The sequence below is a fragment of the Agelaius phoeniceus genome, chromosome 31 (assembly GCF_051311805.1).
Source record: "Agelaius phoeniceus isolate bAgePho1 chromosome 31, bAgePho1.hap1, whole genome shotgun sequence".
Taxonomy (NCBI): Eukaryota; Metazoa; Chordata; class Aves; order Passeriformes; family Icteridae; genus Agelaius; species Agelaius phoeniceus.
In genome coordinates this window covers 2743969-2757303 of record NC_135295.1, presented here as the reverse complement: position 1 = coordinate 2757303, position 13335 = coordinate 2743969, and the positions used below count along the sequence as shown (strand labels likewise).

At 61.0% G+C, this 13335-nt stretch overlaps 1 protein-coding gene across 7 annotated transcripts; it reads right to left on the bottom strand.

Annotated features, from left to right (window-relative positions):
• Window positions 1-196: 196 nt before the first annotated feature.
• On the bottom strand, window positions 197-8980 carry ADAM15 (ADAM metallopeptidase domain 15). 7 transcript variants are annotated; one of them, XM_077191962.1, is made up of 25 exons: window positions 8745-8980; window positions 7532-7647; window positions 6931-7007; window positions 6552-6630; window positions 6370-6446; window positions 6115-6277; window positions 5982-6044; window positions 5833-5901; window positions 5565-5734; window positions 5406-5490; window positions 5190-5338; window positions 4923-5100; window positions 4681-4773; window positions 3896-4091; window positions 3714-3822; window positions 3491-3641; window positions 3345-3422; window positions 3151-3262; window positions 2920-3058; window positions 2247-2300; window positions 1883-1991; window positions 1572-1640; window positions 1311-1382; window positions 1084-1205; window positions 197-334 (listed from the first exon to the last, which is right to left on the bottom strand). In XM_077191962.1, the coding sequence occupies exons 1-25, from the start codon at window positions 8815-8817 to the stop codon at window positions 307-309; spliced, it is 2631 nt and encodes an 876-aa protein (XP_077048077.1). In that variant the 5' UTR covers window positions 8818-8980; the 3' UTR covers window positions 197-306. The 7 variants fall into 7 exon arrangements, with proteins under 7 accessions (XP_077048077.1, XP_077048079.1, XP_077048078.1 ...); XM_077191964.1 differs by lacking the exon at window positions 1311-1382; XM_077191963.1 differs by lacking the exon at window positions 1572-1640.
• Window positions 8981-13335: the final 4355 nt, after the last annotated feature.

Genomic DNA, 13335 nt, shown 5'->3' with positions numbered 1-13335 from the left:
TGTCCCCGCCCGTGCCCACGTGGCTCCCGGACACCGCCCCCGCTGCAGCTGCGCGCAGTCCCCGCCAGGGGGCGGCGGCGCTCGGAGCCCCGGTTCCGGCGCGGGGCCTGCCGGGAGTTGTAGTTCCTCCCCGCTCCCCCCTCCCCCCGGTGCCGGTCGCGGTGCCCCGGTGCCGGTGCGGCGGAGGCAGCGCAGAGGCGGCTCACAGCCCCTTTATTGACGTGGCAGGAGAAAGAGCGAGCGGCGCGGCCCGGCGGGGTTCGGCCTTCCCCGCGAATCCAGCGCTGCGCATTCTCTGCCCGCGGCTCAGGCCTCTGGCGGGGCCGGGGCGGGCCTGGCAGGAGAAGGGAGGGCGCTGGGGTGAGGGTGGGGCCCGCACAATTTCCCCCTGCAGCTCCCCCCGTTCCCTGCTCTGCATCCCCACCCTGACCCTCTCCTTTCTCCTCCTCCGCTCTGTTCCGGCCCCTCATTTCTCCTGGCTACCCCTTCTCCCCAACCCGCACTCCCCTCAGGACACTGCAGGGCCCCATCCTGGCACCCCGCATCGCCCCCTCACACCCCACATCGCCTCCTCACACCCCGCATCGCCCTTCACACCCCGCATCGCCCTTCACACCCCGCATCGCCTCCTCACACCCCACATCGCCCCCTCACACCATACATCGCTCCCTCATACCCCGCATCGCCCTTCACACCCCGCATCGCCCCCTCACACCCCGCATCGCCCCCTCACACCCCCATCGCCCCCTCACACCTCGCATCGCCCCTCACACTCCCCCGGAGCTCCCTCACACCCCACATCGCTCCCTCACACCCCCATCGCCCCCTCACACCCCGCATTGCCCCCTCAAACTCCCCGTCGCCCCCTCACACCCCTCCGGAGCTCCCTCACACCCCACATCGCCCCTCACACCCCACATCGCCCCTCACACCTCGCATCGCCCCTCACACTCCCCCAGAGCTCCCTCACACCCTGCATCGCCCCCTCAAACTCCCCATCTCCCCCTCACACCCCACATCTCCCCCTCACACTCTCCATCGCCCCCTCACACCCCCCGGAGCTCCCAGCCATCCCGTGCTCACCTGGCAGGAATCACGGTGACATAGGGGTGCCCCGGGGGGCTCTCGCTGCGGGACACTGAAGGGCCCACGGGGTCCGAGGGCAGCGGCCGCTGCGGTGGGGGGGGCTTGGCTGGACCTGGGGGCTGCAAGGCCATGGGGGGGTCAGAGCTCGTGAGGGGCTGACCCCCCGATGGGCTCGGTGGTGGGAATCGGCCTCCTGCCCCACACGCAGGTGCTGCTGCCGTTACCTGAGCGCTCAGCAGCACAGGGTCTGCGGGCAGCGGGCGTGTGGGGGGGGGCGGCCTGTCCGAGGGGGGGGCCTGGGCAGAGAGAGAGGGACAGTGTGACAGCGGGGGACAAGTGGGGGAGTGCGGGAAGCAGCCTCCCGCTGGGCTGGAGGGGTTGGGGGACAGCCGTGTCACACAGGTCCCCGAGAGCTGGAGCGCAGCCAGACATGCAGCGGGTCCGGGGTGGGCTGGGGGGTACCCCCCGCCCTGCCCGGGCATTACCTTGGGCACAGGGTCCGGCGGGAGAGGCCGGGAGGGCGGATCAGGCCGGGCTGAGCCGAGGGCAGCCGGCTGCGGAGAGAGGGAGAGGGGGGGCAAGCCATGCAGCATGCGGAGACCCCCCTCCCGCCAGGCAGAGACAGAGACCCCCCCTCAGTGCACAGCCCTGGCTGGGACGGGCTCCAATCCCTGCTGTGCCAAGTGGCCGTGCCAGGCTGCTCCGCGTGCCAAGGAATGGGATCCCACACGTGGGATGCTCTGAGCTGGCACCCCAGGACCAGAGAGAACTGGGCACCCGCTACCCCCATCCTCACCTTGCTGCCATGCATGACCTGCAGCTCCGTGGCCTGCCGCCACTGTGGGGGCCGGGGACGTGCAGGGGGACCTTGGCTGCTGCCCGGTGTGGGCTCTGGCTGCGAGATCCTGCAGGGAAAACCCAGGATGAGACCCTGCTCGCTCTGGGCGTTTGGGGGACCCCGCACGGCCACCGAGCGACACCGACACCAGCAGAAGCCCAAGAGAAACGAACCCCTCGGCGCTGGAAGATGCGACACCCCGCACCCCGGGGCTGCCCCGCACCCCACGGGCACTGCCAGGGGAAGAGCGCAGCACCGGAGGCCTTGCGAAGCAGGACGGCTCGGGGACAGCCCCATGCCCGGGCGCCGGCGGTGACGTTACCCGCTCCAGCCGTCTGCGGCTCCGGGACCCAGGAACCGCACCCGGGTCTCAGCACTGTGGGGAGAAGAGTGGGGGGCTCAGCCGGGGGCTGGGGGGCGAGAGGAGCCGCGGGGATGTGGGGTGACGGGGCTGTGACCTGTGCTGGGGACGCACAAACACACACAGGGACGGTCGCTCTGTGGGGACACGTGTGCACCACGCTCGGGCGGCCACCACGGGGGACACGTGTGTGTGTGTGCTCACATGCCAGGGCACACGCATGCAGGATTGAGCGTGCCAGCTGCGTGCCACATGCAGAGGTGGGCGTGCCACCTGTGTGTCGCAGCACGCGTGAGCAGAGTCGAGCAGGCCGCTGATGCGCCACGGCGAATGCGTGCAGAGGTGTCGTGTGCCACCTGCGTGCCTTGGCACACACGTGCAGAGGCCAGCGTGCCATCTGCATGACACGGCACACGCATGCAGAGAAGGGTTGTGTGCCACCTGCGTGTCACAACACACACGTAGAAGTGCGTGTGTCACCTGTGTGTCACGGCACACGCATGCAGAGGTGAGCATGGCAGCCGCGTGCCACCGGTGTGCCTCGGCACGTGCATGCAGAGGCGAGCGTGCCAACACCCACGTGCCCACCACGTACCCCCGATGTGCCCCCCACGTGCCCCCCTGTCCCTGGTACCTGTACTGGCAGGAGGTGCCTTTCCCAAGCTGGCAGAGGCGCTTGTGCAGGCCGGCACGGCGGGCACGGCACAGCCCCAGTGCCAGCGCCAGCCCCAGCAGCGCGCTCAGCAGCAGGGCCGTGGGCAGGGCGCTTCCCCCTGTGGGAGAGCAGCACGTCAGCCCCCGCCGTGCCCAGCACCCCCCCGGCGCCGCACAAAGCTCCATTCTCTGCGCTGGCCTTGTCCCTCACCTCGCTCAAGGCCAGCAGGGCCGCTGTCCTGGCTGCCCCCCACGCCGGGGCTGTCACAGCTTGGGGGGGCCCAGCCCCGCTCACAGTGGCAGTGCCCGTGGTTGTTGCACACCTGGGTGGGTGACACCGGCTGAGCTCAGTCCCTGAGGGGCAGGTCCCCACTGCCCACAGCTGCTCCCCAGCCCCACACTCACCCCGTGCCCGTGGCATTTGCTCTGGCACTGCAGGTCACCCAGCATGGAGATGTCCTGGCACCGGTGCTGGAGGCACATCTGCAGGGGATGGGGTGTCAGCACTGGGAGACTCCCCCTGCTCCCTTCCCTGTCACCCCACTGCTCACCTTCCCGGGGCCACAGGTGGTGCCAGGCAGCACCATGGCCGCATCCGTCACATCCTCATCCCCAGGCAGGGTGGTGCCCTGGCAGGACCCTTCTGGGCTCCCCCCATGGGAGCTGCTGCGCTGGCACTGCAGCATCCCACAGCTCGTGTCCCTGCAGGGACAGAGGGGTCAGGGCAGGGGGCAGGGCAAGGGGGACATGGAGAAGGATGGGGACCTTGCTCACTGCTGGGTGCAAGTGACATAGGAGCCGTTGGGGAGCTGCCCACAGTGCCCACGTTCATCCCCTCTTGTGTTCAGGGCGGCCATGCAGGAGCTGGAGACAGGACTGGCACCTGCAGCGGGGGCAGAGACCCTCAGTACCCCTACCTAGCTGCCAGCACCCCACCCTGGCCCTGCTCTACCTACTTGGCCCCAGCAGCTGCTGGCACTGCCCCTCGTAGGTGGCACAGGCCCCGCTGTAGCAGCGTGCCCGCCCGCTGGCACAGGGCTGCCCATCCTGCAGGAACGTGTCAGGGGGGCAGTGCCGTGAGACCCCGTCACAGAACTCAGGCAGGTCACACTCGCCCAGAGGCTCCCGACACACGTGGCCAGCACGGCGCAGCTGTGGGGGTACATGGGCAGAAAAATGGGGTGAATGGGGGACAGGGTCAGATAAATGGGGTGAATGGGGGACAGGGTCAGATAAACGGGGTGAGTGGGGGACATGGTCAGATAAATGGGGTGAGTGGGGGGACATGGTCAGATAAATGGGGTGAGTGCTGGGACATGGTCAGATAAATGGGGTGAGTGGGGGGACATGGTCAGATAAATGGGGTGAGTGCTGGGACATGGGCAAAAAAATGGGGTGAGTGCTGGGACCTGGGCAGAAAAATGGGGTGAATGGGGGACATGGTCAGATAAATGGGGTGAGTGGGGGCACATGGTCAGATAAATGGGGTGAATGGGGGACAGGGTCAGATAAACAGGCTGAGTGCTGGGACATGGTCAGATAAATGGGGTGAGTGGGGGACATGGTCAGATAAATGCGGTGAGTGAGGGGACATGGTCAGATAAATGGGGTGAGTGAGGGAACATGGTCAGATAAACAGGGCGAGTGGGGGACAGGGTCAGACAAACAGGGCGAGTGGGGGACTTGCCCACCACGGGGAGTGGCTGGTGTGCCCATGGCACAGGTGCCCATCCCCACACACCTGGCAGTCCTCACAGCAGGCGTCCTCGGTGGCACACACGGCCCCTGGCATCAGCTGGCAGGAGCTGCTGTTGCAGCAAGGATCGGTGCACTCCTGAGGTGGGGGGGCTGCAATCAGCGGGTGCCACCAGCACCCAGAACTGGGCACTGGAAACCACCCTGCCAGCCCCAGACACCCCTGGGCAGAGCCATGGAGAAATGGGCTGGCTTCAGGGCTTCAGGCCTACCCAGAGCCCCCCGTACCACACTGAGGCCGCAGTCGCACTCCTCGCCCAGGTCTACAAAGTGATTCCCACAGGTGGGGCTCCCGGTCAGGACCTGGGGCTCGGGAACGTTGGACAGGCACCAGCCCTGGCCCTGCTGCAGGCTGCGCTCCAGGTCCTGCTGGCTGCAGTTGCTGAAGCTCAGGCCAGGTGTCAACCTGCAGAAGCAGGAAGGGGCCCATGAGATGAGGTGAGGTGAGGAAGGGGCTTGGCCCCAGCTCCCCGAAGGGCTGCCCGCTGCCCTCACCCTGTAGGCGGTGCCATGATGCAGCCGCGGTCGTGCCGGAGGTCGCCGCAGTCGCAGAGGCGCCCGGCGCTGTCGTGGCGCATGCCCAGGTTGTGCCCCAGCTGATGGGCCACAGTGGAGGCCACGACAAGGACACTGACAGAGTGATCCTGTGGGACAGGAGGGTCAGGGAGAGCAGCTGGTGGGAGGACGGGGTGGGGGGACAGAGGTACTGACCATGCTGACCCCCCCAGAGCGCGTGGGGGAACACATGGAGGCTTGAGTCGACATCCCCACAGAGACATCATCAAAGTGGGCACCCCTGGGGAGAGAGCACAGCGGGTTGGGGGACTGCTATGGCCTCGTCCCCCTGTCCCCACCCTGTCCCCCACTCACGTCAGGAGCTGGGCATTGTCGTGGGGCAGCTGGGGCAGCAGCTCCTCCCGGCGCCAGCGCAGGAACCGCTCCAGCACGGCGCGGGCGCTGCCGCCCACCGCGATCTTGTCACCCTCGCTCCAGACCTCCACGGCCAGCAGGGCCACCCGCACTCCCAGCGGGCGGAAGAACTGGGGGGGCACAGAGGGGTCAGAGCCCCCCCAGCACTGCACAGGCAGGGGCACAGCCGGGCACCGGGCTGGGACAGGCAGACACGACCGTGACTCACCACATCCACCTGGTTGGCAATTTCCAGGGTCCGGGTGCGAACACGTTGCAGGCTGGGGTAGTTCTGGAACTGGGGAAACAGGGAGAAGGGTCAGAGGGGTGGCTGTGGGAAGGGCAGCCCCTGCTGTGGGGACACTGCCCAGCACTCACCGCAGCGTGGTCCACCACCATCACCAGCTCCACAAAGCGCTGCTCTGCCACTGCCCGCTTGCCCTGGGGACAGAGAGGGGTCAGAGTGCTGATACACGGACACTCTGTGGGGCAAGACCCCTGGGTGACCTACCCTCTGTAGCCAGGGGGGCTCTGTTGCCTCTGCCCCAGGGTGGGAGCCCTGCCTGCAGCCCTGTGGCTCCAGCCGAAGCTGGGATGCCAAGTGCTGTCCTGGGGGGCTGCTGCTGTCTGGCTCCAGTGTGTAGCTCCTGGTGTCTGACAGCCAGAGGCGGCCACTGGGGAAGGACAGAGGAGCTGGGATATGGAGCCCATCCCATCATCAGCACAGTGGGAGTGGGCTCATGAACCACTGGTCTTGGGGGCTCACCTGAGTCCAGCACAGGCACAGAGGTTGGCCCAGGAGCCAGGGAAGCCCTGCACGGTCCCCTGGTAGCAGCAGTGCTCCTGCAGCAGAGAAGGAGGCTCAGGATCCACCCCGGGCTGGGGTCCCCCTGGGGAGCAGGGACAGCTTGGGGACAGCACAGGTGACAGCCATGCTGGAGGCCATACCTGCTCTCTGGGCTCCTGGATCACCCGTGTGCCATCGGGCAGGTAATAGAGCAGTGCCCCAGTGCCCTGCACCAGCTCCCTGCCAGAGACTCGTGTCACCCACAGCAGGAACCCCCAGCTCACCCTGCCCTGAGCACGCCCCGGCAGGAAGGGAGGACTCAGCACCTCCCATGTCCCTGCAGTGGGCGCACCCTGGGGCCCCCACCCCACCTGTGCATGGAATGGAGACACATAAGGGGAATAAGGGAATAAGGGACCCCCAGTCTAAGTGCACCATGGACAGAGGCAGAGCCCCAGGGTCCCAGGAGGACCCCCACCCTGCACGGGTCCAGGAGCTCCATCCCACGCCCTGCTGTTGCCCCCAGAGCCACAGACTCACCAGTTCTGCTCCAGCTCCAGCATCAGCCGCACCCCCTCCAGCTCCAGCAGGACTGTCAGACGGGCGGGGAAGCCCCCCTGGCACGGGCCGCGGTTAAGGGGGTACCCCCTGAGCCAAGCTGCCCCCTCCCCACGCAGCCCCCGAGGCACCGCGACCCGCCCGGCCCTGCCGCGTGCCCGGAGGGAGCGGTCGGAAGGGATGCCCTGCCCTCCCCGCAGGAAGCGTCCCTCCCTCCCGGGCTCATTGTGTCGGGGAAAGGGGGGTTGGAGCGAGCGGGGCCCCCACCCCGTTCCCCCCGCTCTTCCTGCCCGGTGCAGCGCTGCGGAAACACCGGAGAGACTCCCTACGGTGGGCTGGGCCCTTCCGCCCCACCCGGGAGGGGCGCGGGGTGCGGACCCCGACCCACAAAGGTCCCTCCCAGCATCAGGAGGGGAAGGGGGATTTGCTGGGGGCCCCCCCTCCCCAGTGCTTCTGGGTGCTGGGGACCCCGGGGATGGGGCACCAGGACATGTCCTGCACTGAGAAGAGGGCAGGGGGAGGTCGCAGGGTGCAGGCACTGTCACAAGTGTGGGGGACCCCAGGAATGCGGGTGGGGGCTCACCTGGGTGGCTTCAGCCAAGCTGAGTGTCCGGTTAGCCCAGAGCACCCGCGGGGTCACTGACCAGGAGCGTCCTAATCCCTCACTGTGCTGCTGCTGCTGCTGCTGTGAGCTGTCACCTGCACAGAGCCCTCACCACTGTGTCACCTGCACATGGCCCTCACCACTGTGCCACCTGCACAGAGATCTCACCACTGTGTCACCCAGCACAGCCCAGACCCCCCCAAGGTCACTCAGCACCGTCCAGACCCTCATGGACACCCAGCACCATCCAGACCCTCATGGACACCCAGCACTGACCAGACCCTCATGGACACCCAGCACTGCCCAGACCCTCATGGACACCCAGCACTGCCCAGACCCCCCAGTAACCCAGCACGGCCCAGACCCCCCCAAGGTCACCCAGCAGAGTCCAGACCCTCCCAGTCACTCATCACACCCAGACCCCCATGGTCATCACAATCCAGACCCCCAAGGTCACCCATCACACCCTGGACCCCCAGCCTGCACCCTGGACCCTCCTGGTCACCCATCCAAGTGTGGTCACTCAAGGCATTACAGCCCCCCCAGCCATCACCCACTGCAGCCCCCAGGACAGGTGGGAGGCAGTGTCAGGGACCCCCACATTCACAGCACGGCTCCCAGCAGAGCCTGGGGGGAACCCCCCTGTTTGGGGGCTGCAGGAGGACGGGATGGGCTCCTCGGCCAAGCCTTGCATCACCTCGGCCGGCTGCCCAGTACAACCAGCACAGAGACTGGGCAGGGCTGGGAGCCCGGCTGGGCTGACTCAGACCCCCCCTCCCGTCAGCTTTTGGGGAACCCCTGCCCGCCCAGGGCCCCGGGCTACGGGAAGGGGTTTGGAGAGAACACCAAACCCCACTCTGCACGGCCACACCAGCCCGGGGAGCGCCGGGGACAGAACCGGGGTACCGGGGGAGCACCGAGCATCCCGGGGAGGGATCCCCGCGTATCCCGGGGAGGGATCCCCGCGTATCCCGGGGGTCGCACCGCGCGTACCGGGGGGCGCACCGAGCGTACCGGGAGGACGCACCGGCCATCCTGAGGAGGTGGCAACGAGCTTCCAGAGGGGCTACGACTCCCGATGCCATCCCGGTGAACCCGTGGGTATCCCCGCGATGCCCCGACCGGGGGCGAGCTGCGCACCCCACCGACCCCGCCGCCCCCATCCCGCTCGGGACGCCGGTTCCCCGCTCACCTGCAGCGCTCCCGGTGCCAGCGGCGAGCAGCAGCCCCGCGGCGAGCAGCAGCCGCGGCCCCATCGCCCCCATGGCCCCTCCGGGTCGCGCTGCCCCGCCGCGGCCGCCCCCGCCGGCTCCCGTCGCGCATGGCCCCGGCACCGGCACCGGCACCGACCCCGCCCGGCCCGGCCCGAGGGCGGAACTTCCCTGCCAGCGCCGTGGCCCCGTTCCGCTCCTCCGGCACCGCCCAGGCCGGGGCGGAGCGGGGGTGGGTCCGTGTGCGCCGGCAGGGGATCGTGGTGGCCGGGGTAGCGCTGGGGAGGCGGTGGTGGTGATGGCGTGGGACCCGTCCCCATCCCGAGACCCCTGCCCTCATCATCCCGTAGAGTGGAGACCCCCACCTTCACCACCCCGGAGAGCAGAGGCACCCATCTTCATCATTTCATCATTTCATGCTCTGGAGACCCCTCCTTCATCATCCTGTACACTGAAGACCCCCACCTTCACCACCCCGGACGGTAGAGCCCCCTGCCTCCATCCCCAAGGGCAGGAGAGACCCCCACATCCCCAGCGTCACCAGCCCTGCCTTTATCTCCTTGTGCAATGGAGACCCCCACCTTCATCATCCCAGACAGCAGAGACCCCCACCTTCATCATCCCAAACAGCAGAGACCCCCACCTTCATCATCCCAGACAGCAGAGACCCCCACCCTCACAAGCCAGACACCACACAGCCCCACCTTCACCTTTTTAAAACCAGATATAAGTAAGGAAACTAAGAAAAAGATTGTGTCAGGTTTTTGGTTTTTTTTTTTTTTTTTCCTTCTTTGAGACTGGTCTTTGTCAAGGGAGGTTGCTTCCTTGGAAGCTTTCTTCCCCCTCTTTTTCGCACAGAAAACTTTGACTTTATTATGAAACACTGCCATCCACATAAAGGACTATTTAAAGCAAAGAAACATATTTCGTTTCCTTCCTCTGTTTATCAGATTTTATATACAGAAGACCCCCCCCCACTTCCATCTTCCCTAGATCCTCTTTAACCCCCCTGGCAGATGCACCCCACAGACCTCATTTCACACCATGCATGGGGCTGCAGCCTGCATTGCTGCTGTCCTGCAGGAGCCTGGGGTCTGTGACACCACCAGCGAGACACGAGCTGCCACCCCACTCTGAGACACCACAGGAGCCCTGCTCCATCCCACTCTCCATTTCTGGGTGCAGGAAGATGATCCAAGCAAGGCTTTATGGCCCATCTGGGTCACCAAAATGTTCTCCTGGAATGGGTTCCTCCCCCTGGTGTGCGGGAGGCCAATCCCAGCCAGAGCCAAGGGGTTTGATTGATCTTCAGTTCTGTGCAGGGGTCAATCCCCAATGCAACCCCAAATGAGCAAACTGTTTAGTATTTCTATGTGGAAGAGGTTTTACAGTGATTTCTGTGAGCCAGAGAAGTTTGAGAAGAGGATTTGTATTTACTTACCCCTGAAAGAATTTTCTACCAGAGTTGTTGACATAGAAACCAAGAAAAAAGAAGGATAAATAAGAGAAACCTGCAACTGCCTGTTCCAATGAGCACTTTGTCTTTCCTGACCCATGAGTAAAGTGTAAACTTATGAGTTTTGTAAGAATGTATAAAAAGCATGCATGCCAGAATAAAAACAGTTGGAAGCCTTCTGAAAAAGGAGAGTGTTGCTTTGTATTGTCGCTGTCTCAACTACAACATTTCTACACTTTAGCAAACAAGTATTAAACATGGTCTGCAAGTCACACAGTTCCTCATTAATTAGTATTAATGACTATTTTCTCTTCTATTGGTTAAATGAGTCTCTTGCTTCTCATGCTAATTAGGGTGGAGGAAAACCAGTGTTCTCCTTTTGGGTCAGTGGGTTTCTTGACTCAGTGGCTGTGATCTTCCCCTGCTGCAATTAGCCACTTTGTCCTTTTGGCTCATGACTGGCCTTGTTTGTTCCTCCTCATCTCGTGGTTGTGTGGCCAAATCTCCCTGGTCTTTGTCTTCAGTGTCCCATGGGCTCTGGTCTCTACTGATTTATTGGCTGAAGTTTCTTCTCTCTACAGCTGCTGAGGCTTATTGAACCTGCAATTACTGACACATAATTACACAGAATTTCTCTGTTGGGAAGATGAACATCAGGGTGTTGAGCTTTTACTGGGTCTGGTGTCTTCAAACAGACACAAGCAGCTGTGGGTTGCTGTAAGGTTGTTCATTGCATGAATACATCAGTTTGGAAGGCAAGAGTTCAGGGTGTGAAAATCCGTGTTAAAAGCTTTCCTAGTACAGAGTCCCAAGCTGGAGTTTGGGTTATACATTAGAGGGGAATCTTTGGTATCAGGTGTTCTGGGAAGTCTATACCTCCCAAGTACCTCAGAAATGGGGAAAGACAGAGGGAAATTAGGATAAAAAGGAGGCTGCAACCCCAAAAATTGGAGACACCCCAGGGGAATGCCCCATGGCCTCTCCCTTTATTTGAATAAAGTTACAGGACTCCTCTGTCTCCTTTTTGGACATAAACCTCTGATTATGGAGTTTGTGGATTAATTTTCCTGACAAACCTCTGCATTTATTTCCCACCTTGAGGAGCTCAAAGAGGCTTGTATTCCAATGTGAAAAACGCCAATCACTGATTTTAAAATTTTAAAAGTTTAATGGTAATAAAATGGTTATAAAAATAGTAATACAAATTAGAGCAATAAGAATTTGGACAAGCACAGTTAGGACAATAAAGCAAAGAACATGAACGTTCAGATGCTTTCCTCAAAAAAATCATCCCTTGCTAACAAAGGATTAACTCTTAAAAGCAATAGCCTGTTGCATATTCATATATCTCACACATGATGCATAAATTCTTTTCAAACAAAGGGTGTTCTCTGGTTATTGTCAACTTCTCCTCCTTAATCCTGTTGGCACAAAAAGAAGGTGGAAAAAAGTTTGTCTTTTCCAATAATTAGGCAATATTTCTTTTCTTGGGGCTTGCTGCTGTTATCTCTGTGTGAAGAATTTCTTGATTATCTCATCTCTTTCTTGAGCTAGTTAAGGAGTATCTTACATAGCATAGTTTCTATTTTAACATTATTTTATAACCTAAAGCTATATTTAACACGCTACATAAGAGAATTAATACAGCCTAACTTTCTAACATATCACATATAATATTCATTTTAATATTTGCAAAAAGCCGATCATAAAATACACATTTTTCACATGGGGAGAGAGAAAGGGAAATTGGGATAAATAGGAGGCTGCATCCTCCAAAAATTGGAGAGACCCCAGGGGAATGCCCCATGGCCTCTCACTTTCTTCTAATAAAGGGACTCCTCTGTCTCCTTTTTGGACATAAACCTCGGGTGTTTGTGGATTAATTTTCCTGACAAGGTCTTGCATTTATTTCCTTCCCTGGGGAGCTCAGAGACTCTTGCATTCCAACTCACCCAGTGCAGCAGAGCTCAACGGAAACTGCCAAGGGGTTTCAAACACACTGGAAACCACAGGCAGGACCTGCAATGGTGCAGCAGCACCCTGGACACTGCTGGCTCACTCTGCTGTTCTCCCACCCAGACAAAGCTGGAGGGAGCAGCAGCAGCCTCGGCATGAGGCTAACTTCCATAAGAAATTAAAAATTGAAAGGGAGGGTTATACATTAGAGGGGAATCTTTGGTATCAGGTGTTCCGGGAAGTCTATGCCTCTCAAGTACCTCAGAAATGGGAAAAGAGAGAGACAAATTAGGTTAAAAAGGAGGCTGCATCCTCCAAAAATTGGAGAGACCCCAAGGGAATACCCCATGGCCTCTCCCTTTATTCTAATAAAGTAAAGGGACTCCTTTTTGGACATAAACCTCTGGTGTTTGTAGATTGATTTTCCTGACAAACGCCTGCATTTATTTCCCTCCCTGGGGAGCTCAGAGACTCTTGCATTCCAACGCACCCAGTGCAGCAGAGCTCAACGGAAACTGCCAAGGGGTTTCAAACACACTGGAAACCACAGGCAGGACCTGCAATGGTGCAGCAGCACCCTGGACACTGCTGGCTCACTCTGCTGTTCTGCCACCCAGACAAAGCTGGAGGGAGCAGGCAGCAGCCTCGGCATGAGGCTAACTTCCATAAGAAATTAAAAATTGAAAGGGAGGGTTATACATTAGAGGGGAATCTTTGGTATCAGGTGTTCCGGGAAGTCTATACCTCTCAAGTACCTCAGAAATGGGAAAAGAGAGAGAGAAATTAGGTTAAAAAGGAGGCTGCATCCTCCAAAAATTGGAGAGACCCCAAGGGAATACCCCATGGCCTCTCTCTTTATTCTAATAAAGTAAAGGGAGTCCTCTGTCTCCTTTTTGGACATAAAGCTCTGGTGTTTGTGGATTGATTTTCCTGACAAACGCCTGCATTTATTTCCCTCCCTGAGGAACTCAGAGACTCTTGCATTCCAACGCACCCAGTGCAGCAGAGCTCAACTGAAACTGGGTTCAGTTTCAGGGGTTCTGAACTCAACGGAAACCGCAGGCAGGACCTGCAAGGGTGCAGCAGCACCCTGGACACTGCTGGCTCACTCTGCTATCTCCCACCGGGACGAAGCTGGAGGGAGCAGCAGCAGCCTCGGC